Here is a 24,143-nt window from a genome sequence, read left to right as displayed (position 1 = left end):
CGCGCCTTACACAGAAAAACAAGCGTTTTTATAGAGTCGGACTAAGGCTCGCCACTAGGATCGGTTACGTATCCTAACCCCTGGTGGTTTCCAACCGCGTGCAAGGAGAATCGCATGAACCCGATACAACAGCGCTAAGCTTGACGGTAGCTGCTTTCATTTCGTGTTCCAGGGTCCTCCACGGGCCTTTTACACACGAAGGATTAGAGAGAACAGGGTTTTCTTTGATAGATGGTGATCCGTCAGGTACAATGCAATGACCCCACCCCCACCTTAAACGGATTATACTTCTTCCTGTTGGAGCGAATACGACTCGGGGTTGTGTCCTAGCGTTGGTGGAAACATAAGAGTCCTAGTTCCTGCTTTGGGATCCTAGGGAATATTGGACATCGATGAAGCATAGTGCTTTCCCGATGAGCACAAGCTGAGCAGCTCTTCTAATAGGTAGATTTTCACTTTCACTTACCCACTAGAATTCGGTCGATAGCTGATGAGAGTATGGATGTAAGTAGATCAGACACGATGATGCTAGTTTGGGTTTGGCTCGTAGCAGCCGTCTTGTATACAGTTGGGGGTGTATAATCCCACTTTATAAAGCCGTAAGTGTTGTCATTTTGGGCGTTTCGCTTAGTCGCTAGTCAAAGTGTCAAACCCCAATCGGAATGCATCCAACTCACTCCTACATGAAATGCGTTAACAGTGGATGACTCGAATTTCATTATCGATGACGAGAACATGAAAATTGAAGTATGCACGTGAGTAATTGCGCCATAATTAATTGATGAGGTGGAAGAATTTGACAGCAGCAATTACACGTTGCCTGATGTTTCATCCCGCATTCCAATGGTAAACTTTTAGAGGAAAGTGACACCGCCTTTGTTGGAGACCAGTGCTTCAACCGACTGGGCTCTGGATGGGTGGAAGGATTTGGAGAAGGCATTACCCACACGCGACCGCCAAAAGACGTTAATGGGTGTCTTTGGAACAGTGACTGACCATAGTGATCACCACCAGTAGACCGTTGTCCACAGTCTGCGCCTGCTGCGACAGGGGTGTTTCCGAAAAATTCAGACGCTTGTAGTCAGGCTAGAAATATTTGATCACAACAGTCAACATCCGACACCCATGCTTGTTTCAAACGTAGCGCGACGATGTGCGGAGCTTGCCGCCAATGGTCAAGCCTAGACAGCTGCAACTTAGGTCACTCATGGGGTCGGCTCGTGCAACGCAGCCAGAGTAGAGCAACAGTAGACAGGAATACATGCAATGCCAGTCATGTCGTGCACTTTTACATGAGGGCAAACTATCACTGAAAGAGATTTGCTTCGGTTACAGCTAATACATACAAGGGCAGCACTCGATGATTCAGCCTTAGCAACAATGCCAAAAATGTCGTTGTGAGCACAATTCAAAGGTAGGCAACATTGTGCCATTGCAGTTCAAAATCATGTCAATCTGTTGACAAAACAACACTACAAATTTATAGTAAACAATAAGATAATCAAACCGCTTGCGGTAAAGAAGTTTTCGTTCACAGTGATGAGAGTAGAAAGAAGCAAGAGCCATCGATGACTAACAGCAAACGCATCACATCAAAAGAAAGGTTTGTGGTCTAATTTGTCTCCTAATGCTTTAGACCTTCCCGTGTATTGACTGTCCACTGTCATCATCATTGTCCGGTGGGTCAAAAAGGGATTTCCGCCTTCTTTGAAGAGGGTTGGATACAGACCGTCCGGTCCTGGTGCCTTCTCACGTTTCAGTATAGCTATTTCGTACTTTATTTCGTCTTCCGAAGGGCGACCAAGGTTTACATTCCATTCGCCCGTATACACTATCTCCACAGGCTGTGTTGCAGGAGGCCAGCTGAACTGCTCTTCGAAGTGTTCGAACCATCTCTCCAGTCGACGTTTTTGCGAGTGAATTAATGAGCCATCTTTTTCACTTATCGTTTAGCTGACCGTTGCTTTCCTAGGGCCAGTCGATCGTATCAGTTGATAAAGGACACGGCTGTTTCCCGAAGCAAAAGCCTTCTCCATCTCCAGAGCTTTCGATGTCCACCAGAGCTCTCGATCTTTTCTTAGACTCTTCACTATTTGGCGTTTGAGGGATTTGCGTGCGCCGTAGTACTCGTTGCCTGCTGGTATGGCTTTCCTGGTATCAATGATGGATAACGAGCTCGACAACATCCAGTGGTCCTGTGGTCGAATTGGAGAAGTCGGGCAGACAGTACTGAACGCCGCTAGCATAGCTCCTTTCACATTTTGCCACGCTTCATCCACATGCTCACTGCCACCACAGTATTGTTTTACTGTGGAGAGTTGTTGGGCTAGCTCAGATCGATACTGTTGAGCTACGGCAGTTCTTCGAAGATAGTGGATTGGCATGCTTCTTGCCGACTTGCAATGGCCTGAAGGGAAACGAACTGTCAAGCGTGCGCGCACCACGGCGTGATCGGAATCAAGTGGTGTGCCCCAGAAAGAACGGCAGTCTTGAATTGTGGCTCTCCACCGGTGGCTGATGGCCACGTGGTCCAACTGGGTCCACGGTTGATTTGTAGTTGGCGGCCGCCAGGTTACGCGGTGCGAACGTTTATGTTGAAAGTTCGTACTTGCCAGAAACAGTTCGTGATCAGCACACAACTGAAGGAGTCGATCTCCGTTGTCTGTGCGGCGAGCATCGACTCCGAATCGACCACCCAAATGTGATTCCAAGGAGCTCAGACGACCTACTTGAGCATTCAAATCGCCTGCAAGGATCACAATGTCAGTGCTTTTTGCCTGACGAATGAGCCCGGATAGCTCTCGATAGAAAGTATCCTTCTCCGCATCAGAACTGCAGTCCGTTGGGGCATAAGCCGACACGACAAACAGGCACCGCTTTTTATGCCGCGAGGCATTGAGCTTGATTGAACTGGATAACCGGACGGCGCAGAGACGACTGTTCACTGGGATCCAATCCAGCAAAGCGCGTTCAGCTCTGGGGCTGAGTGCAACTCCCACGCCATATATTCCACGAGTCATCGCTTCTGGGTCACCAGACACACGGAGGGAGAAATGTGAAAGAGCTGAGTTCATCCTTGGCGTTCTGAGATGCAGAACCACGCTCGGGTCTTGTATGCGTGTTTCGGAGACACAGCATACATCAATTTTAAGGGAGTACAAGGTTTCAGCAAGCATTGCCTGTTTGCCAATTTGACATAGAGTACGGACGTTAAAAGCTCCTATATAGAAAGGATCTCGTGGATTTAGAAAGGTGTTATTTTGTTTAAGGTTTGTAGGCAGCGTGGAGCATAAGGCCCTTCGGTCAGATGACTGACAGTCAAATGGCCCAGCGACGTTTGCTTGTGCAGTGGGAAGGGGTTGGGGAGGGACATCGGTGGACGCTGAACTGCGCGGGCAAATGATACTTCCCGGTTGCCCAGGCCGAGGAAGGGGGTTTGGTTGAGGTACCCCACCTTGAGCCTTCGACTCAAAAGTCTGACCCACAAGGCAGTGGGATGACGTAGGGTTTTGTTCGGGGACCCTGACCCTAGCCTCTGACTCAAAAGTCTGACCCACGAGGCAGTGGGAGAATGTAGGGTTTTCTTTGGGGACCCTGCCCGGAGCCGATGACTCAATAGTCTGACCTGCTCGGCTGCAGGGGGTTGGCCTAACCCGAGGGCGCAGGGAATAAGGCATTACTGTCTCATTCCTGATGCGGCTGCGCACAGCAGGTGCCTTTTGAGCAGCACCGGGCTCTTTGGTTTTAAAAGTATTTCGACCGTATCGGATAATGCGCCGGCGGTCACGGTCAACCGTTGGGCGATCGGAGTGTGCGGTTTTTGGGGCCGACCTTTTCTAACCCGTCCTTCCTCGGGGGAAGGCAGCATCGCTGCTTCCATAAATATGGACATGCTGGTCGCCTGGGGGAAACACCTTACTGCCTTCACACTCCTGTCGCAGAGGACAGTACGACTTTACCCCCAGACCGGCTCGTAGCACGGTTACTCGTAGTACGGGGTCTCACTGCTCTTGGTCCGGCTGCTCCCTTTTGGCCTTCCTGGCATGGTTGCATCTTGTGGAACGAAGTTCCAGCCAGTGGAGACCGCGCGTTCGTTGCAGCACTAAAGCCCGACCACCACGTCAAGGGGGCAGCTTTAGGTCGGGATCTAATTTGTGGTCTAATTTTTCTCCGCGTTAGACCGCGGGATCGTTGCAGCACTAAAGCCCGACCACCACGTCAAGGGGGCAGCTTTAGGTCGGGATCTAATTTGTGGTCTAATTTTTCTCCTAATGCTTTAGACCTTCCCGTGCATTGACTGTCCAATATGCACTTTATCCGTTCCGCTATCCCCACCTAAATTGCACATTTCTTACGCATGTTTGCTCGGTAGGTAGGAAACGAGAAAAACAGATTACTGGAAAATTAAATTGTGCAGCTACCTTGCTACGGCGTTGTGAACATGTGCGTCAAAATAGATAAGGTAAGCCGGGCCTTCAACTTTATGCTACCTCGAACTCGAAAGATTACCCGTAATTCGAAAGTCACTCGTGCCGTCAGACATTAACGAGAAGACCGACGGGCATCGCTTTCAGGACGTGTTGTTTTTCAACTCAGTGATAAGCTTTCTGGAATGTTACTTTAGTGCGTCTCTAATGAAGTACTATAGACGCAGTCTATGTCAAAAGTAGACTCGAGAGACCACGTGAACAGGTGAGCACAATCACCGTAAGTTGCTTCGCTCGTGCATTGAGACCGTCAATAGTGATATAAATCAATGAGATGGTGTTGGATTAGGCCAGAAAATCACCTCTAACAGAGTGATGGTGGCCGCTGATTGCTGCGATTATTGGCGAGTCATTGTTTTGCCTTTCGGCTTGGGCTTGTCAAGTTTTTCCTCCTTTCGGTTGCAGAAATTGTACTGAAGCCCCAATCTTCGCAGAACAGACTATATGCTCTCAAGGCGTGCATATCAACCGTGTCCACCAGTGACTGCGGAACACCTACTCAACCATGAATACATTGTACCACGGCTGTGCGCCGTCCATATTACAACTAAGGCGAAGACTCTTCACATGGGTCAGATAAATGCGAATTGCTCAACTGTGGCACCCTTCCGACCTACAGCTGCTGTCCTACTCGGAGTCGGGTTGTTCCATCTAAGAGAGGAGCAACCAGACAGGCAGAGGTGGGTTCGAATACTAAACCCCTCCGTCAGTGGTCGGTTCCTGAACTACCTCTAGCAATCTCCTATACGGATAAATTGGACAGCTTTCCCACGTATTGTACGGCTGTGAGAAATGAAGTATTTGCTAGAGGGCGGAGATATTGACATGTCAATTGCGGATCCGGAAACCCAAATAACATAGATGTATTGTCAATGGAATGGCGGAGAAAACGGCGATATTGTGGAGACTTCCGTGTGATTTCAGTGAAAGAAAAGCAGCTCCGAGGTTCAATTTTATCAGGGGGAGGGGTTGGAATGCCGTCAGGGCGCCAGAATGAGGATGGGAATAGGATAATTTATACACTATTCACAAGCAAAAGTAGCCGTAAGTTGGTGTACTTCTGGTATATACACAAGTTGACAGGTCTGAAGGTTCTCGCGGCGTATCTAGCCCAGGTCGTCACGTGCTCCGGTCAGTCACTGCAACCCTATTTGCACTTTCCATGAAATCAATGCAATCTGTTTAATTGAACAACTAATCGTGGTGAGCTTCGATAAATCCGCTGCTGAACCGCACCGAGGGGGAATGAATGTTTCACTCAATCGATCATAAGAACAATTCCAAGTGGGTGGGTGGGCCGGTGAAATGTGCATTTACAAGAAACCATGTGGGTATCACGTTTTTAACGTCATCTACTCCTAGTTTACCTTTCACAATCACAAGTATTTTCAAATCGCTGTAACTACTGGTTTCCAGGTCAGTCTGACGTTGGCAGACATGGAAGGGTGTAATATGTTGGCATCTGAACATTCCTCAACGTCTTCTTGGAATTTCAGGGCATTCTTTGAGGTCGGAGGTTACGTTTTAACGGGGCATTTCAGTAGTTGGAGCGCGAATTTTTTGACCGGAAGGTCCGTGGTCCGAACCCGACCTCTGCATCTCGACTGATCCTGTCTAGGTTTGGGCAACCTGGCAGTATCCAAGCCCTTGTGCTTCCATCGGGTGGCACTGCGGCTGTGCACTGAAATGTGCTAGAGCTGAACGATTATCTTTTTATTATTTGAACCATTTCAATATCGGTCGTCCAGCTGCAGCACCCTTTCGGTGCCCAGTTACCATACCATCCAAAGCGAGAACGAGGAATGAGATACTGTCCGGTTCGCAAGCCTGGACAGGAGCAGTCGACATGTCAAGATTGGGTTCGAACCACGGACCTTCCGGTGATGTAATGTACTACTTATAAGGTTGCTGAAAATTTGGGGAGCTACGCATTGAAGGCGATAGCTTTGATGCGAGAGCGCCACTCTCTGCGCGATTGGGCCGTTTCCGCCAATGTCATTAACCACTGGTGACTTGAGTCCCGGGGTCCCCATCCAGGGAGGCGGCAGTTCCTCACCTGACCAAGTTAGTTAGCGTGTTTTCGTGCTTCGTTGCCAGGTTATACGCTGTCCTCCTCCCGGTTGCTTCCACTCAGCACAGGGCCGGGCGGAAAGAGCTCTGTGAGGCAGGTCTTCTGGCATGCGGAGTACATGTCCTAACCAGCGTAATCTATGAAGCGTAATTCATTCTTCGCGGGAGAGTTCTTCTTCCTAAGACCATTTGACGTAGCTCAGCAGTACTAATCCGATGTTCTCACCAGACCTGACCAATGTTGCGGAGACACCGATGATCAAACAGTGACATCTTCCGTATGACATCTGCGCTTAGGGGCCACGTCTCTGGTCCATAAAGCACTATGGATCGCATCATCGCAGTGTAAACTCTTCCCTTGACAGATAAGCTTACGTCACGAAGGTTGGCAAAAGCCGCACTGGCCTTTCCGATTTGAGAAGTAAACTCAACTCCAGCCAGTCCACCGGAAAGTATACAGCTGCCCACGTCGATTGGCTCACTCGCAACCATGAGGTGTGGGTTTGATCCCACCCAGTCTTGTAGCAGCACTTTACAATTAGCAGGTGCGAAGCGCATGCCAAACCGTGCTGCAGAGTTACTTACGTTATTTAGAATCGTTTCCATTTGGGAAGGATCTGAACCAAGGAGAACAATATCGTCTCCATACTCAGTCTGTGAGGGAACGTCCCGGGAGTGCTTCGAATCCCCAGGTTTCAGAGGCAGGCAGAGAAGCTTCAAGCAGCATAACAAAGTCGAAGAGGAAAGGGGAAAGAGAACAGCCTTATCTTACACCACTGGACGTGGTGAACTCAGGCGAAAGCTTGCCGTATACTCGTACGCGCCCGCAGGAGTTCGCATACAATACCCTCATAAAAAAGAGAAATTTTGAAGGGACACCTTTGATTGCCAGACAGTGCCACAGTTGCTGACGATCGACAGAATCAAAAGCAGCTTTCAAATCCAGAAAAGCAACTAACTTCGGACGTCCGAAGGCGTTGTCAATGAGTTCAAGTCTTAACCACTGCGCTATCGCAAACTAAGTCTATATAAGGAAGCGTTTGTTGCTACCAAATTCACTTCTCCATAAACACAAAAAACAACTCACTTTCGCTTCCGGTAGCCACAAAATTCTCGTTCGCTCCGCCGAACGTAGAATGCAGTCGGAAAGTGTCTTGTTTATAACCAATGAATCGTTGAACAATGGCGCATGACTCCACATCCCAAAGGTGAAGACCCTTTGAAACAGACGCGTGAGTGAGGAGGCATAAATGAACTTTTGACGCATCTATAAACCTATAATTAACCGCAACGAAACTGTCATACTTTATTGAGAATGCAAAAGTCCGTGGTGAGATATATACCACAGTACCATTCGACACAAAAGCAACCTTATTAATAGTGTATTAAGCCTATAATATGTGTCGCGGTGTCTTGAATATCTCGCCAACTGAAAATGCAGCACATTCGGTTGCTTAGAAACATTATAAACGAGAGATTCAGCTGGGCTCCAGGTGAGTCACTCATCAAAACCAAATTGGTATGCACATGAGTTTATTTCACTAGAAACTGAATCGAAAGTGATCCACCCGATCAATAGATCCAAACACTGATAAAGTGAGTTGATGTACGAGAGCATGGACTAGACCATGAGAAATGAGAGATAAGTAGCAACGAAAAACTGAATTCTGCGCTGTCATTCGTATCCAGAATGTTCAATTAAATGTTTAATGTAGGCGGTAGTTTTGTTCTTCTCTTCGGTATGGGTCATTGACTAAACAAAACAACATGACTGTATGTCAGTGAAGCATTAGCGCGCAAAAGCTAGTGTTGCAGTGGATTGCACTGACAATTCAGAAGAGGAATGTGACAGTACACACGTAAAATGGATACATGAACTGACCATCTTGTGGATTGTGATAAGAGCACGCTGTCCGGACCTAGACATTGTGATCGATTGAACCGCGTGCGTCTCCTTGAACAAGGTACGGTGATCCAGTAGACCGTAGTTGCTTCCGTTGGTGAGTTGTGTAGCAGGTTGTGCACTGGAGGGTGTGAATCCGGTGGTGGAAGTGACAGAAGACGAACCTGTTGTGGAAGCCAAGTTGGCCGCCGAACTCAGAGCAGCCACAGTTGAAGTGGATGTGGACACCACTGGGCCAACACTGGCATCCGTTGTAGCTGTTGCAGCACGACCGGCGCCAGAGGTGCTGCTGCTTGTATCCAGTGAGGATGTCGCGGCGACCATTGAAGTTAATGAATGAACTAGCCCAGCAAAGGACTGTGAGTGTGATCCGGCCAGGGCGGCCGCTGCAGCAGCCGCAGTCAGAGCACGGACTTCGGCGGAGGTCGTAGCGGTTGTGGTACTGGTAGGGCCCGGGTATGTAGATGAGGCTGAGCGTTCCAGCGGAGTACCAAATAGTATGGTCAGGCTACTGCCACCAGATCCTAAGTTGCCTCCGCTAGACGAGGAGACCACTGTATAGGGGGTGCCACTCAGTGTGGAACCGGAATGATGACAGGGCGGCAAAGGACTGTGAGTGTGATCCGGCCAGGGCGGCCGCTGCAGCAGCCGCAGTCAGAGCACGGACTTCGGCGGAGGTCGTAGCGGTTGTGGTACTGGTAGGGCCCGGGTATGTAGATGAGGCTGAGCGTTCCAGCGGAGTACCAAATAGTATGGTCAGGCTACTGCCACCAGATCCTAAGTTGCCTCCGCTAGACGAGGAGACCACTGTATAGGGGGTGCCACTCAGTGTGGAACCGGAATGATGTAAGACAGGGCGGAGGGAGGACGGTTGTGGAGGTTGTTGTAAACCCTGAGCACTGGACGGCCCCAGTCGAGCCAAACTGACAGGTAGAATGGGCATGTCAAATAAGATGCCAGCTAGAAGGGAAACAGGAACAAGACAATACGCAACAGATAACTACAAGCGGTGGAAAACTGTGCGGGTTGATAAGACAGAGAGCGAAAACAGTGGTGTTATATCAGCTCACCGCGGGATTTCTGATGATAGAGAGACCAGATTGAGGTGAAACGTGTGCTTGCGACACACCACGTTGGAACCTCGGGGACTGCGCCTATGTGATGGACCCCAAGAGGGTCAAGAGACTGGTCGTGGGTTGTCGAAGAGTTTTCGACATGTTCCGTCAAGAAAAAGAACAGTACACATATACAGTCAGTTTCCATTGGCTATCGCATTGTTCCCTGGTAACGTGATCGCCGCTGACCCAGAAAGCATATGCACCACAATGGCACAACACGTGGCGGGTACGTAAAACTATTGAATCAGTAATGCGATAAACTAGGACTGCCTCAGCCTGATTCTGTCGAATGACAGGGACACCAAACAGGGTGAGGAGTGCAAAAACAAAGCGGGACAGACACAACACTAATGAATTAATGTTTTGACGTTAGTAGCTAACGTAAGACATGCGACCGAGTTGATGTCCCAGAATGAAAGGTTTGCTTGATATCCGTGTAGTCATAGACCTCATCCTAGTGATCGAAGACCGAGAGCTTCCAATAAGGCCCAACAGCTGACGTGTGAGAAAAAAGGACCAGCGGCTTAAGCAACTGAGATAATCCGAGTTCCACGGTAGTCGTGAGAATGCTTTATGTGTATCCATTGTAGCGGACGACATGACATCGGAGACGATGATACTACCTCACCCACGACAACAGAAAGCTTGAGAAAAGCTAGTTGACTGCATCTCACTCACTTTATCAGACAGAAAATCCATCCAGTGCAATTGGTATGAACAGCGAGTAAGTCGCCTGTTGAGATAGTAGCCTCGTCCAAACTATAGGATCCCAATGAAATGAGACATTCACAAATGAGCCTACACAAAATCACGTCAACAGTGGCGCTTAGTTTCTACTTAGCCAAGACAGGGTGCGTACTGAGGGAAACAGCTGAGCGAAACATCGGAGTAAGACAGTTGGACAGTTTCCATACCTAGCACCACTCGCTTTTCGACACCTGGATAGAGGCCGTCGGTCTAGTTGTCCAGATACTCAAACGGAGGCCGAACGTCGGATAACTGCCTGAAAACGGCAAGGTGTCAAGCGGAATTAGACAGTGATGTTATTCATCGATAGTTTCCATGTTAAGGAACACTTTAGAATTTGGAATCCGCCACACCCTGAACCTATGCCGGAGAACCGATTACGGTAGAAAATTTGTAGTTAGGGTGAAGACATTTAGATAATTTCCGGTAGATTGCTAGCACTGGCTCCGGAAAACAACGTTTAGAGAAAAGTGCACACAGACTGCCGACTACTGGCACACACGAAACTAGATCGCAGATTCCGATGGGCGTTAGGACACGTCTAGTCGTTCACTGTCACCACTTCACCGAATGCCTTTGATGATATCTCCGACCCAAACAGGTTGTACTTTTAACTCACTGGCCTTGAGCACATCACGGGATGTCTAGCGCGTGTTCCAATCGATCGTTTCAACCCAGGATAAAGTGCGCTTTCTCGTCGGACCACATAAACGTACTTTACCAAATATAGTTATAGCGCAGCCAGACATCAAACTGACACGGTGTGAATCACGTTCGGAGAATTGAATCATCAAGCTTGAAATTGATGAGATTCCATCCCTTGTAAGTGCTCTATCGGCCGAATGGGTCGATGATGATTTAGTGTGCTAGCTATGTGCGTCAGAAAGAGCTGTTCGATAGCTAGGCATAACCCAGTGCTCGCAAAATTAGGTTGGATCGATCCGCCGAACTATAACATGGATATATCTTGTGCTACTTGGGGTCACGCAAATTTAGAGGACAACTCGTCTGGCGTGACAAGATGGCGAGGCCTTCAACAAAGCACTAAACCAAATCAAAGGACGAAACTACATGTTCGTATCCTGTGCAATTCAGTTCCATAATCATACCAATGGTGAGCGACTGTGTGCAAACAGCACCCTCTTACTAGTACAAAAGTGAACACCGTCGAAAGGATGTTCTTGAGATTTCTTTCTGTAGATTAAGTTATTCTACGTCGAAAAGCTAAGGTGTTTAAGCCTCCTAGTGGGAATCCCCGACAACGTGCATCCTACGAATCTCCAAGGAGATTCGGACTTCCAACCTCTCGGCTACTAGTGTTGGCATAAGCCGTTTGGTCACAAGTGGTTGATTAATAAGGTGATTAGCCAAGTAGTTAGAGTGCGAACTTACTAACCGGAAGGTCCGTGGTTCGAACCCGACCTCTGCCTCTCGACTTCCCCTGTCTAGGCTTGGGCGACCTGACAGTATCCCAACCCTCGTGCCTCCTTCGTGTGGCATGGCAGCTAGGCACCAAAAGGGTGCACAGCTGAACGATTTTTTTAACATGTACATAGACAAGATGTAACCCCATTCAACCACGGAATTCACATCACGTTGAGGAGCCGGTCAACACGTGACCACATGGTGTGAATTCCATTACTGAGGGAAGGCTACAGGCTACAGTTAAACACATTCAACACAAACGAATGATTGGTGATCCCGACAGGTGTGGTTATATCACGTAACCAAAACTACTACTTTTGCTCTCTCAACGCCTACCATACTGGACAAGCAGAACGAATTCGTGTCAATGAACTGGTTGGGACATCGTCTCCGAAACGTGGCTATCATTCCTTCGGTGAATGGAACCGCAGCAATCAGAATTAGTGAACTTTGGTGTATGATTTGTAGCTTTAGAAAACTGGACTGTTATTAATCGAGTATAACCTTCTGAAAGACGAATGGACACACAAGCGGTCGTGTATGCGAGAGAAACGGTTTCGCATGCTGGATTCTGGAAACACACTCACTGTGACCCGCCTCCAAGTCTAAATCGACTCGTCCCATCTGATAGGCTCACAACTGGGCAGGTCAAACAGTCGTACTGGATCTCTTCATTCACCGAGATGTCACGGCACATGAGCGTGCGTGGTATCCACATTAGGTGGACGCTCATTTCGGGTAGTCAAATGTGATTGTCTTCGCGAAATACATGCATTGACGCACTACTCAAGCTTTATTTGGAGACTCAGCTGAATCCCCCTCAGGAAGTGCCTGATTTTGGTTCAAGGAGAACATAAGGTTGAAGGAAACTAAGGGACTAAACCTACCGAATGGGCCACAAGAGCAAGACCGGTCGTGGGCTGTCGAAGAGCTTTAAGCAGCCTCATGAAACATCGCTGTTTTGTTGACGTGGTCTTAGTGCTACAGCACTAACGTTCCCCATTGTAACAACTACCTGTACAATATGATAGTATAGCTGTTGCGGGGGACTCGCAAGTATCAGACTTGTCATCGACATTGTCAGGCTGTCTGGAGGCCATACTAGGCAGGAGATAAAGTGTCGGGACGAGTGGTCTAATACATTGTTGAATTTCGGAGGTTTTTGTGATGTTTCAAGGAGACCACAAACCAACAGCAACGTCTGTCATCCACGTCCTGAGTGATACGAACGAGCAACGGTGGACACGAATGGGTCAGAACAGTACACTAGACAAATAAAAATTAAAAGGAAAATCGGATAGTGCGGAAACAAGTATGCTACTAACGAGAGGCTGATTTGAGCACTCAGTCGGTTGTATGACGCTTTCCGTTCGCGCCACGTGCATGCCCGATTCTAAAACGGGAGCGCAGTGCTAACGGGACAGTGTAACTCACGGGGTAGGGTGGAGGATGCAGGGGAATAGGAAGAGACGGAACTTGTCTGTGTGTTCAGCCCGTGTGGAATGGAGCGGCTCGAATGATAGGGAGACTGGGGATTCCAAAATAACTGTCCAGTAGAAGTGGCTCCACTATTCAAACTGGACTGAAGTAGACGTTGCTGTTGTCTGGACAGACGAGCAACGGTGAGAGCAGCCGCTATGGATGGGTTATCAGAAGCCGTGCTCACAACAGAAGAAATGGGCACGACGCTCGAGCTATCGGTGGAAACTATGACGGAACCCGTACCTGGAGCTCCGGGGGCCCCGCTGGAAGCTAGGTAAACGGAGAGGTCAGTTGGACTGGAGAGCTGTGTGTGTTCTTCCTCAGTTGTTGAGGTTGCCGTACTAACTGCAGTGACTGTGGTTGCTGTAGGAGGCGCAGTAGAGGCAGCGGTCGGCGGAGAATCAGAAGAGGGTGTAGAAGGGTCACCTGACTCTGATGGAACACCTGGCGGTAAGGTGGGACCAGCGGAATTTGTGGCGGGACCAATCATTCCGAAACGGAACAATCGGATTCGGTGTAGGCTGTCAGCGATCAACAACTGATCGACCTGGCCAGTTAATGCATTCGGAAAGGGACATAGGGTGGAATCCATAGGGACAGAACCACTCAGAATAGAATCTGGAGCTCCAGGGGCGCTAAAATCCAAGCCTGAATTCAGTTTGTTTCCGTCCAAGTTCACGTCCAAACCAACGTGGGGCATCGAAGGTAAAATGGCCGCCATCCCTTGCACACGGTAGCCTTCAACACTTGTCAATATCCGACCTTGGTCTTCGGTGTCCTGTTTCGGTAGAATGGAAGTGTCAGGGAAGTGACATCGGTAACGTGGTTTGATAACTAACGAAAAAAATGAACCACTGGACCAGAGTCAATGGGAATAATCTGAGTGAAGGTGCGTACGAAGCATGGGAAGGCAGTTTCGTGATGAACAGCAGGGGAAACTGTGAAAAAACATGGAAGCCTCATCGCCGCGAGGCGTGACGATGCTTTCATAGTCAACGTTTCTAATTTTGAGACAGGCAACAAAACATAAGGGTGACGGAGGTCACGGATTTTCGGTGCGATAAAATTAACCAATCGCTTGAGGCTCATGATCCGGTGCTTAACGTTCTGTTTCTAGCAATGGGAAAAGTTGTCCACTCGGTAAAAATCCTGGATTTCAAAGTTCGCTGAGGGAAACACAGATGAACCGCTCCACGGTGCATCGTTTAAGGTGTCAGCGAAATACGGACGCTAGGGAGTATCGACAAACACAGATCATAGGTGTATTAACACCTACGACACTGATTGTGGATCTGTTTCAATGCGTCTGGATAAACACATTTCATTTAGTTTGAAATGTAGTTGTTTCATTGATCCTGCATGTGTTCTAGCCACACCCTCGTTAAAAAGGATGCCGACAAGTACGCAAATCACGTATGCAGGTTCAAACATACCTACCTCAGCCCCCTGTCTGGGCTTGGGCAGTATCCCAGCGCCGTGCTGCCTTCAGGTGGTGTGGCAACTACGCACCGAAAGCGTGTTACAGCTGAACGATCTCAGCCCTAATTCGATGAAGATGTCCGATCTGATCGTTGCTCGCTACGCTTATCGTGTAGCTGGGATAAACCTTATTAGATTTTATGACACCGGCTACCCCTTTTAATGCACACCCGACACCTCAAGTAACAGTTAGTGTTATGGATGTGAAATTTATTGACCCGAGCGCAGAGTGGAAGGTGTTGATTGTCAAACTCAACGTTGAATGTTGACAGCATTGGACCGAGCGCATGAAGAGCTCTGAATTCATGATGAATATGAATCAGCGTTTGTTCAGTGGCAGATTTACGGGTACAACTAGGTAGGTTTTCGAAACGAAAGTCGGCATTCTACCTGACGGCACGATTGATCGATATCCTTAAATGCGTGGTTGACATGTTGCGAATCCTCAGATACGAAGAAAAAACTCTAGCAAGTCCATAGAGGCCTCGAAAACAGTAAAGTTTGTGACAGGGTTTAATGTGAAAAGCACTGTAGTGTCGGAAAAACTATCGTCCGTCCTTATTGTGAGCAAACTATCAGAGAAACGGGCTAGAGAGCAACCATACGAGAAACTGAACATTTGATGGAACGTACCATGACGTAGAAGATACCTTTCAAGCCCCCAAAAGCCAGCTTTCGACTGTCTGCAAAGAAGGTTGCCGATGAGTAGGTGTCTTCGTCATGCACTTTTTGATTACACAGCTGTTGTCCACTTAACACGTCAAACACAAGCACAGAACCTTGTTCTTCGCCACAGCATGCAGCCAATCTGAGGAGGAAATATATGAAATCAGTGTGACAAAAAAACTTATGACGAGACCACAGAACTTTCCAAAATTCGCAAAATCCAACACCGAGGGGCCATAAGTACTGTTTAAACTGGAACCACGTAGCGTGAAGTAACTGTCTCAATGTCACCAGTATCCCGGGCCTGGACCGGCGGCGATCGAGAGACGACGAGACAGAATCTTATCATAAGGCAAAAAGCGCGATGTGTAGATTACAGAACGATATCGTCATTATCATAATCACCACCATCATCATCATCGACAGCATGACATCAGTGTTCAACACCGATGCTTCACTGCTGATATCCAGGACGTTCAAAGACAACTGAAGCTGTCATGAGTGAATGCGAAGCGCCCAAACGAACCAGATTTCCGCACAGTTTGCCCGCCCTCAATAATTTTTGCAAAGCAAGCAATCGATGGCTTCCTGGCAGAATGATTAACATTCGAGAAAGAAAAACAAATACTGATTGCAGTATATTGCGGGCGACGTGAAAACGGGCCTTTGCCGCGATAAGTATGAGCGTTTATTCAAGGGATACCTAGGTCGGCATGAAATTTCAGCTAACATTTCCAGGTGATGTGTTCGTTACAACGCGCCGTAACGATCATGAGAGGTAGCAGACAGCAAGTGGACACTCCAAAACAAATTAAAAATTAGCCAGAGAATGACGTCAATTAGAATCCCATGGTAGACGTTGAGCTTGACTAGCCCTGATTAATGTCATCATCGGGAAAGAATGGGACAGTCGAATAAACCATGAGAATCACAACTAAGGCCGAGTGGTACACATGCTCTTGTGGTTATCGTGTGTGAAATGGCGTTAGTGGTTCACCCGTCCACGTCAGTTGAAAACGTGGTTAGGGCCCGAAGGACCCAGCCAATTACTTAGGAACTTTTGTTCTCTCTGTAAGAAATTCAGTTCGTTCAGCAGATACAAGCGATGGCTCCAGGATCAAGCGTCAGTCGACTAGTCTTGCGCAGCTGGTGATTTAACTTGGGCGTGACCTTTGCTACTGATTATCACGCCCTTCATGAAACTCGAGGACAAGTTAGGAGAATCCTACCATTCAGGAATAATCCACTTGCAACAGCAGGTTATGGACGGCACTACATCAAATAAGAAAAGAACCTGGAAGTGCAGTGAAGACTATCACACTGCTTCCCGGAGTTTTTTTTTACTAAACGCCAAACCACATACACAATTATTTCTTTAACTAATTTACCTTACGATCGATAACTAACTACCAACCGTCGATAATTATGTGTTTCTAGAACGGTGTGCAAAGGGCCGATAAAATTCAAGTAACCTTGTGATCATAAGACAAGATATACTCAACCTATTGATTTTTACGGCGTTTTAGCCATTTTGCATTTGTTCACCAGTGCAAGGTAGCACAACAGGGATGCAACGCAAGTTCCATCTATCGCACACGTATACGTTCGAACAAATAAAAGCCAACGCGAAGTTAACAAAACCACCACTACCAGACTGTCGGTGTCCAGATGACAGGTTAACGGCTCACTAGTAATAAAAGTAATAATAATGAAGGTTCTGTGTGAGAACCAACCGGGATGTTAGCCAAAAAGCATTACTTTTTTGAGTCTGGAGACCAACATAGACACCCAACGTAGCTCGGAGTGGTAAGAACACGGAAGCGTGAGATCGTGTGTCTGACTGGGTCCACCCGGAACACATCCACGTTCGCATCCTTGCCTCCGACAGCCAAATAGGAACCATCCGGGGAGAATTGACATAACCACAATTCACCATCGCGTTCGTGCAGTGTTTGGATACAGAAAGCAGGAAAATCTTGCCTGTGGGAGTTGGGAAGGATAAATCGTGAGGAAATGTGTAAATAAGCCGATAGATTGCTTTGCGGAGAAAGTGTACAGTGGCCGCTTAAGAACAAAAGAGGGTGTAACTGAGAAGGCAGTATGGATTTTGAATTTGCAGTTGAGTGGGCAATGGAATAGCCACCATTTTAGAAACCAGAGAACTTGTTAAAAACGGTTTCATTCAATGATTCACCCGTAGAACTCTCGTCCATCCTAAGCTGATGACAGAAGTTTCGCTAATTATAAATTGAAATTTGTGATCGTCAACTATTCTCGGGATAGAGAGCAGATAAGTGAGTATCCCAAGCAACACTGAATTGTCCTCATCAAAAGTGATCTACCATTACAACATACGCTCGCGGGATGTGAACTCGAAGGAAGGATTTGGCAAGATATCCCCAATACCTAGTACTTTGATTCTGGACGGGGGACTCGATATTTGAAATTCGTTGAACCTGAGTAAAATGCACCAAATTTTCTCGCTTTTTTGGAACTGGTTCCAATAAGCACAAAAAGCGAGGAATTGAAATTAAGTGCAGTACAACATGCACTCTTCAATGCTGACATTTGTGAATTTGATTCCATCCATTGCTCAGACCATAAGTGGTAACAATAACAGACAATACAATTAAGATTATTATGGCATCGTATGAGAAGAGACTTCGGGTGAGGGAACTGGAAGCAGTTGGAGAACACAGCTCTTACAGCGTTTTGCTAACAATGGGTTTTCAGGTGATAGATGTGTGAGAGGAACGGTCACCTAGTGTTTGGAGCGAACTCAGGTGTTAGGGGCAAACTTACTAACCGGATGGTTCAAACTCAGCCTCTGCATCCCGACAGCTACTGTCTAGCTTTGAGCAACCTTGTAGAATCTCAGCTTTCATGTTCCATCTAAATTTCAAAGGTGTTTGAAGAAACGTCAAAAGGAACATACATCTAAGCCACATTAAAACGTGACGCAGTGAACAGAAGGTAGTCCGTGTGCCAGTTCTATACAGAGATGATAACAATTAACCAGTGGGATGCCAAACTGAAGATGGACCAGAAATGAAGCAAAAAGTTCGAGATGTCATTTTGCCGTCGTTAGGTATGCTGTAATTTGCATAGCTCTTGGCCCCTGTGTGCACAATGAATCCCATATATTATACGGTATTGGACAAAGTTGATTAAAATGGAGATCTTGAGAAAGTGGGTTCGCTAAGCCTTCTGTCAGTTAGATTGACGGGTTTACGGTAAGTAGAAGAAACTGGAACGATGACCAGGAACCCTTTGGCTTCCATGACAGGACAGGTTGGGTTGGGTCGTGCTTTAGGATGGGGCATTGGGGAACATGATTAGACAATATGCTTAACAGATGAGTTTCATCTCCCATAAAAACTCACAACAGCGTTAAGCAGACAGCAAGCATTTTGGTCAAATGTGACATGTACACTGGAAGTGACGAGCATAATGACCATCGTTTTGGTCCAGTCAGTGGTGCGTCGAAAGTTTCCCGGAGCCGAACACAGTTTTGTATTGTGGATTGATTTAAGTAACTATAGCAAAAAGTAGGCTGTTTAGCGTCGTATATCCTCGGTACTCACTACTGAGTCCTACAATAGGGTGCACACGAGCCGCTTATACATTTAAGCGCATTAGTAGTTGATTTCAGTGGCGAGACAATCGAGGAATACGCAAAGGAGAGAAATAATTACGTGTTTTTGTGCGGCCTCATCTTAAACGTTTTGATACCAATTAACTTGTCACTATGAGCCTATAAAGACACGCGACTAGTGTGGTGTTAACAGTGTTTTTCGCCACGGTGTTCTGAAGAAAAATTTCACAACCCAAGTGGAGTTATGTTCGAACCGTTTGGTTCGTTCAAACGGTAGGAAGCTCAGTGATTCGAAGGTATCACGGAGGATCATATACTGAGCATTCTAATGATATAAGTAGGTTCTGCAGCTCAACAGGCCCAAACATCCGGCAACTATCACGTAAGTCCACATTGGTTTGACTAGCTATAAGCTCTAAACTTGAATTTGGACATTTGTGAGCTAACATACAGTTATGCAAATGTATTGACTGAATGATGGGCGAAATAGCTGTGCACCATATATAGACTGCAGCTGTCACTTGTATGCGTGGAGGAGGCACAAATGCACTGACACCCTGTCTACCACACTGAAACTGATTCGAATCCAAATAAGGTTTGGGATGGAGTGTGTCAGCGAGCTGGTTAACTCAGGTAAGGTATTCGTCGGCTTGACTGCGTTTCTCACTGAGCGTAAGCGAAGATGACAAATGTGAACATGCAACCAGAAACTACGGCTCACTCAGATCGATTCGGGCGATTGAGACCAACTGTAGCCGACTGAGGCGGTGCACATCGGAATCAGACATGCGCTAAGGAAACTGGTTCAGGTCCGAGTATTTTTTTCTGCCAAACGAAACTGTGGGGCAGCTACAACCACTGTACGACAAGTACGTGGTTATTACAGCTGACAATGGTGATGATGATGGATGACGTTTTCACTGACTAATGACTAAGGTACGAGTTCACAAAACTGGTGATACGGAAATTGAAATCTGTGGAGACAACTCCACCCAAATTAGCTGGTACTGGGTTTGAAAAGACCGCTCCAGTTCAAATCACCCAAGTAAAACGAGCCTCATCGCATCGGGTAAACTAAATGTAAAGTATTATTAAAGTAGAGTAAGGGAATGAACGACCAAAATTTGCAGGTAAAACGGAACGTATCGCTCATCAATCTGACTCACATGCCACAGGCGTGTCGCTGCAAAAGTGATATACTATTGAAGTCCGTAGGAACACCGAGGGGAGGGTTGTGGAAAATGCAAGTGGACAGCTGTGCGCGAACTGAATCCTCTATAAGTTCTTCCAGTCGTCGAGGAGGCAACATCGTCTGAGGGGGGACAAAAGCCTGAATTCGATTGATAAGCTGTAAACGGCTTCCCGCATCTTTACCGGCCCAGCCGCCAGCTTGTGCACGAAGTTCTACATTAGTTCGACACATCAAACAGCTTAAAAAGAGAAACAATAATTTCAATATGAACGCTGGGATTAACTATGAAAACAACGATCCTAGCAAACAAAAGAAGTTCGCCGCTAACATTGTTAGCACGTCGGCACGGTGTATGGACGCATGGTCGATGACTAGCAAGTGGGTGTTGGGTATCATTATTGTACGTAACAATCAGTGGGAGACAAGCCGCTGAAAACAGTTGCCAACGACAGAAAAAAAAACGCCACCCAGACTATGTATAATAAGGATAGTAAATAGTCTCACCCGAATTCAGGATAGGGTTGTGGCGAGTGGGGCTTTCAAATCTCATCAGACAGGCACGTTTACAAATGGTTTACAAGGATGAAAGGATAATGAACGAGATTCTAATACTTAGAACTCAGAACCGGCACTCGGATGAATCTTTGATCTTTCTCAGAAAGAGACGTCAGTTGGTCAGGGTAAACTCAAAACTTTCACGTGACTTTTTTTGACAGAGTGATGTTGACGCAAAGCGGCTGCGAATGACCTTTGAACGATCAGGCGACACTCAGAAGATTATGCTGAACGATTGGACTGCATTAATTTAGTGGGCCATATCGACCAAGTGGCTTGCAAGTGCAGGTCAAGTGTTTGGCCTTTGGGGTTCTAATTTGCGGTGGTACATACTGAACTGTTCTCTGGGAGACACCGAGCCATTCAACCCAGTGTGCGGAACACTTGTAGAGAGTAGAATAGATTAACAGTGAAGAAGCGTAGACTTCCAATCACCCTTTTATATGTGTTGAGCAGACAGGTACTGAAGCAGTGGGTTTTTATCTGTGCTACATTGGTTGTTCTTCGGAGGAAAGCTATTGGGCCACGTGTGACAGTCTCAGAAATCCTGTCTTGTAAAACGGCCAACATTATGTAAGAACAAGAATGATCCAGCTGAGGCCGAAAGATATGGATACAAAATAAACTAAAACCGAAAATAAGTACAAGTGACATCACTAGTGAGGAATAGGTATAAGTGTCAGTGTCAAGACGGAAAGCAAGGGACAACAACGAACCAAACAACTTTGGCTTTTCAACAAGCAATCGACAGAACTGTTGCGCCAGCAGTCCATTCCACATGTCAGCTCGGTCGTTTCAATCGGAATAACTTCTTTGAGAGCAAGTACTGAAATGCATCAATGTGGTAGATGCGTGTTTTGACAAAGGTCCCTTGCAACACCGCAATATCAGCACATTTACTGCCATGTGTCCTCAACTGAGGAAGTCTCACTGAGTGCCTTCTTGTCAGAGATGGAAGAGCAAGAACACGTATCGGGCGCTGCAGTCTGACTGACGATCTACGAGTCTATTGAGGAAGCCGACAGCACCTAGAATACGGACGAACTCCCGTGGAATGGGTAGATGAATCTCTGTCTCTCAGGTTGCAAGCAGTGAACCAACCATGCTATGTCAAACAAAAACCAAATAGAGAATCGTCATCTCCATCCTCGCATTTAACAACCATGCGGGTTTGTGTGGTTGCTGATCGAAAATATCCTACGGCTCGTGCATCAAACTGGTGAACCGTGTTGTTTGCATGTCCTTTCTATGTAATTAATCCACTGCCGTTCGCATGCTATTCTGCTCCAACACATCGAATGCTGGAGTACACAAGCACTGACTCCACAGGTTGTACGCGTTTATTGGATAAGGAAGTAAGCAGTTCCGGGAGCTTTCGAGACACGTGCATAGTTGATATAACAAAGATGCACGTCCAGTTCAATGATTTATACCATAATGCTGTTCATTTGTCGTAAACAACCTATCATAACTACGAAACCTCGTGACCGTTGCTACTGTCTGGTTTAGGCAAGGAGACGGAGGTAAGTAATTCAATTTGAATGTTGAATGGTAAATAGTTCTTGAAACAAGAAGGATGTCCACCCAAATAGTAAGCAAACCTAAAGGATGCTCACCTCGCCAGCGTGTGAACACGTTCCGTGTTGCGTTGCATCGGTGTGATGCGGTTCCGCAGTAGGGTGACCGCAGGCATCACTTCGTTCGCCTCCAAATGCTCCAGAAAGCGCTGCTCCAGCAAAAGGAATCGTATTTCATCAGCACTATCTAAATCCCCAATCAACGGAGCTAAACGGTCGACCGCAGCCTCTGCCTGAATGAAGAAAATATAAAGTGACGAATACATTTTGAGTCGGCAAAACAGTAAACCAAGCCTTGAAAAGAGAGATTGCACACGATGAACTGGAATTATTCAGACTTTATTCCTATATTGTTGTTTTTAACTTATTCCGTATTCTTTGAAGGATACTGAGTGAACTGAAGGTAGAATTGCAGCAACCACATATGAAACTGTCAATAACTGTATGTAGATTACCGGGAAAAGGTAGCAGTAAGGATTTCATCCATTAGAGCGATACTGCACTTACAATGCGCCAGGAGATCCCGTTGAAGTCCGCAGGGGTAAGCTATCAAGCTAATACGAAGATAGGGATGTCAACATTGGGAGAAACAACACATATTCTACGTCAATTTCTTCTGGCGTTGTCTAATCGAGCGCTTGGATGTGTAAACACCTCAGAATGCCAGTGATAGGCCAGCCCCAATATTCTCCTCACCCATTCTTTTCAATTTAAGGCGTCAAATATAGTCAAATATACCTGGTTTTGGTGGTCAGTGACAACACTGATTTTGTTGTATCAATGCTGAGTGATGAGGACTGTGGTCCTCCGGAAGGTGATTCGACCAGAAGATCCCCTTCGGATGTCAGCCAACCACATGGCTTACGTAAGCATTTATAGTAATATTCCAGAGAAAGGCCACTCGAGCCTTTCCGACAGGATGATCTATTCCTGAAGGCTACTCTCACTTTCCCATATAGTTCATGATTTTGTGCCGTGAGCAGTGACACTACCCCTCCAGAAGAACCGTGAATTCGGCCATCCGTCAAAAAAGGGGGAAACCATGTTTCACGGGCCCAATGATAATTCTGAAAGATGAAACGAAACTCAAGGCCTCAGAACTGTCAGAGACCTAACTGAACAATGGTCTCGAATTTAAAAAAGACGTTTCCCCTTGACAAACGTTGAAGTTAGTGACTCAATGAAGTGAAGAACATCAAGCTAAATTTCACCCTTTGCTATATCGCTACTTTGGCATCATTTATCATGCGACAGTTGCTCACTGCAACACATTCACGTGGCTTGTTATTCTTACCGACTGATACATCGAATACTGACGGATACAGGATACAATTTAGTGGCTAATTAGGTCTGGGTAGTCTTCTGTACACTCCAGTTTGCCACCGTTTGGTCAAAGTAGGATGTTGCACTCAGAGAGAGGCGTAGACAACAGAGAAACGACCGTTTTACTTTAGAGTTTTTCATAGATCTCTTTGTTACGACCTGACTCCCAATTTCAACCGCGACATCGCCGTGAATGGACGCCAAACGAATACTTCGATGGGTCCTTCGAAGAAAACGGGACTAAATACGTAAAACAACAAAGGACAGGAAGAGTCCATCCAGCAAATTGAGTGGCGTCTCGTGAAGATCATCATCATCATCATTGTCAGCTGTAATAACCGCGTACTGGTCGTACACTGGTTGTAGCTGCCACAGTTTCGTTCACCGATGATTGGGGGATAAGTAGCTGCGCATTGCACGCGCGAGCTGGTAAATTGGTGCATAAATCCAGCACTGTCAGTGAGTTGTCAAGCGGGGGGTGGAAAAGGAGCTATGCATTGAAGGCAATAGCTTGGATGCACGAG

At 46.9% G+C, this 24,143-nt stretch overlaps 2 protein-coding genes across 2 annotated transcripts in view; one reads left to right on the top strand and one right to left on the bottom strand.

Moving 5' to 3' along the window:
- Window positions 1-1,949: 1,949 nt before the first annotated feature.
- On the bottom strand, window positions 1,950-22,562 carry T265_09281 (hypothetical protein; the record flags this gene model as incomplete). The annotated part of the gene is made up of 8 exons (XM_009175309.1): window positions 1,950-3,836; window positions 6,933-7,211; window positions 8,440-8,984; window positions 9,016-9,420; window positions 13,185-14,010; window positions 15,345-15,519; window positions 20,139-20,402; window positions 22,336-22,562. 8 exons carry the CDS (start codon window positions 22,560-22,562, stop codon window positions 1,950-1,952), a joined length of 4,608 nt encoding a protein of 1,535 aa, XP_009173573.1.
- T265_09280 (hypothetical protein) overlaps window positions 13,388-24,143 on the top strand; it is a gene marked incomplete at both ends in the record, with an annotated part of 26,560 nt that continues 15,804 nt past the window's right edge. Inside the window, 2 exons of the mRNA XM_009175308.1 lie at window positions 13,388-13,506; window positions 22,681-22,738. Of these exons, the coding sequence (XP_009173572.1) occupies window positions 13,388-13,506; window positions 22,681-22,738 (177 nt within the window). The remainder of the gene's footprint in view (window positions 13,507-22,680; window positions 22,739-24,143) is intronic.

The sequence above is a fragment of the Opisthorchis viverrini genome, assembly GCF_000715545.1.
Source record: "Opisthorchis viverrini unplaced genomic scaffold opera_v5_263, whole genome shotgun sequence".
In the NCBI taxonomy this organism is placed as follows: Eukaryota; Metazoa; Platyhelminthes; class Trematoda; order Opisthorchiida; family Opisthorchiidae; genus Opisthorchis; species Opisthorchis viverrini.
The sequence above is the reverse complement of the archived record's forward strand: the minus strand, read 5'-3'. Positions and strand labels throughout refer to the sequence as shown.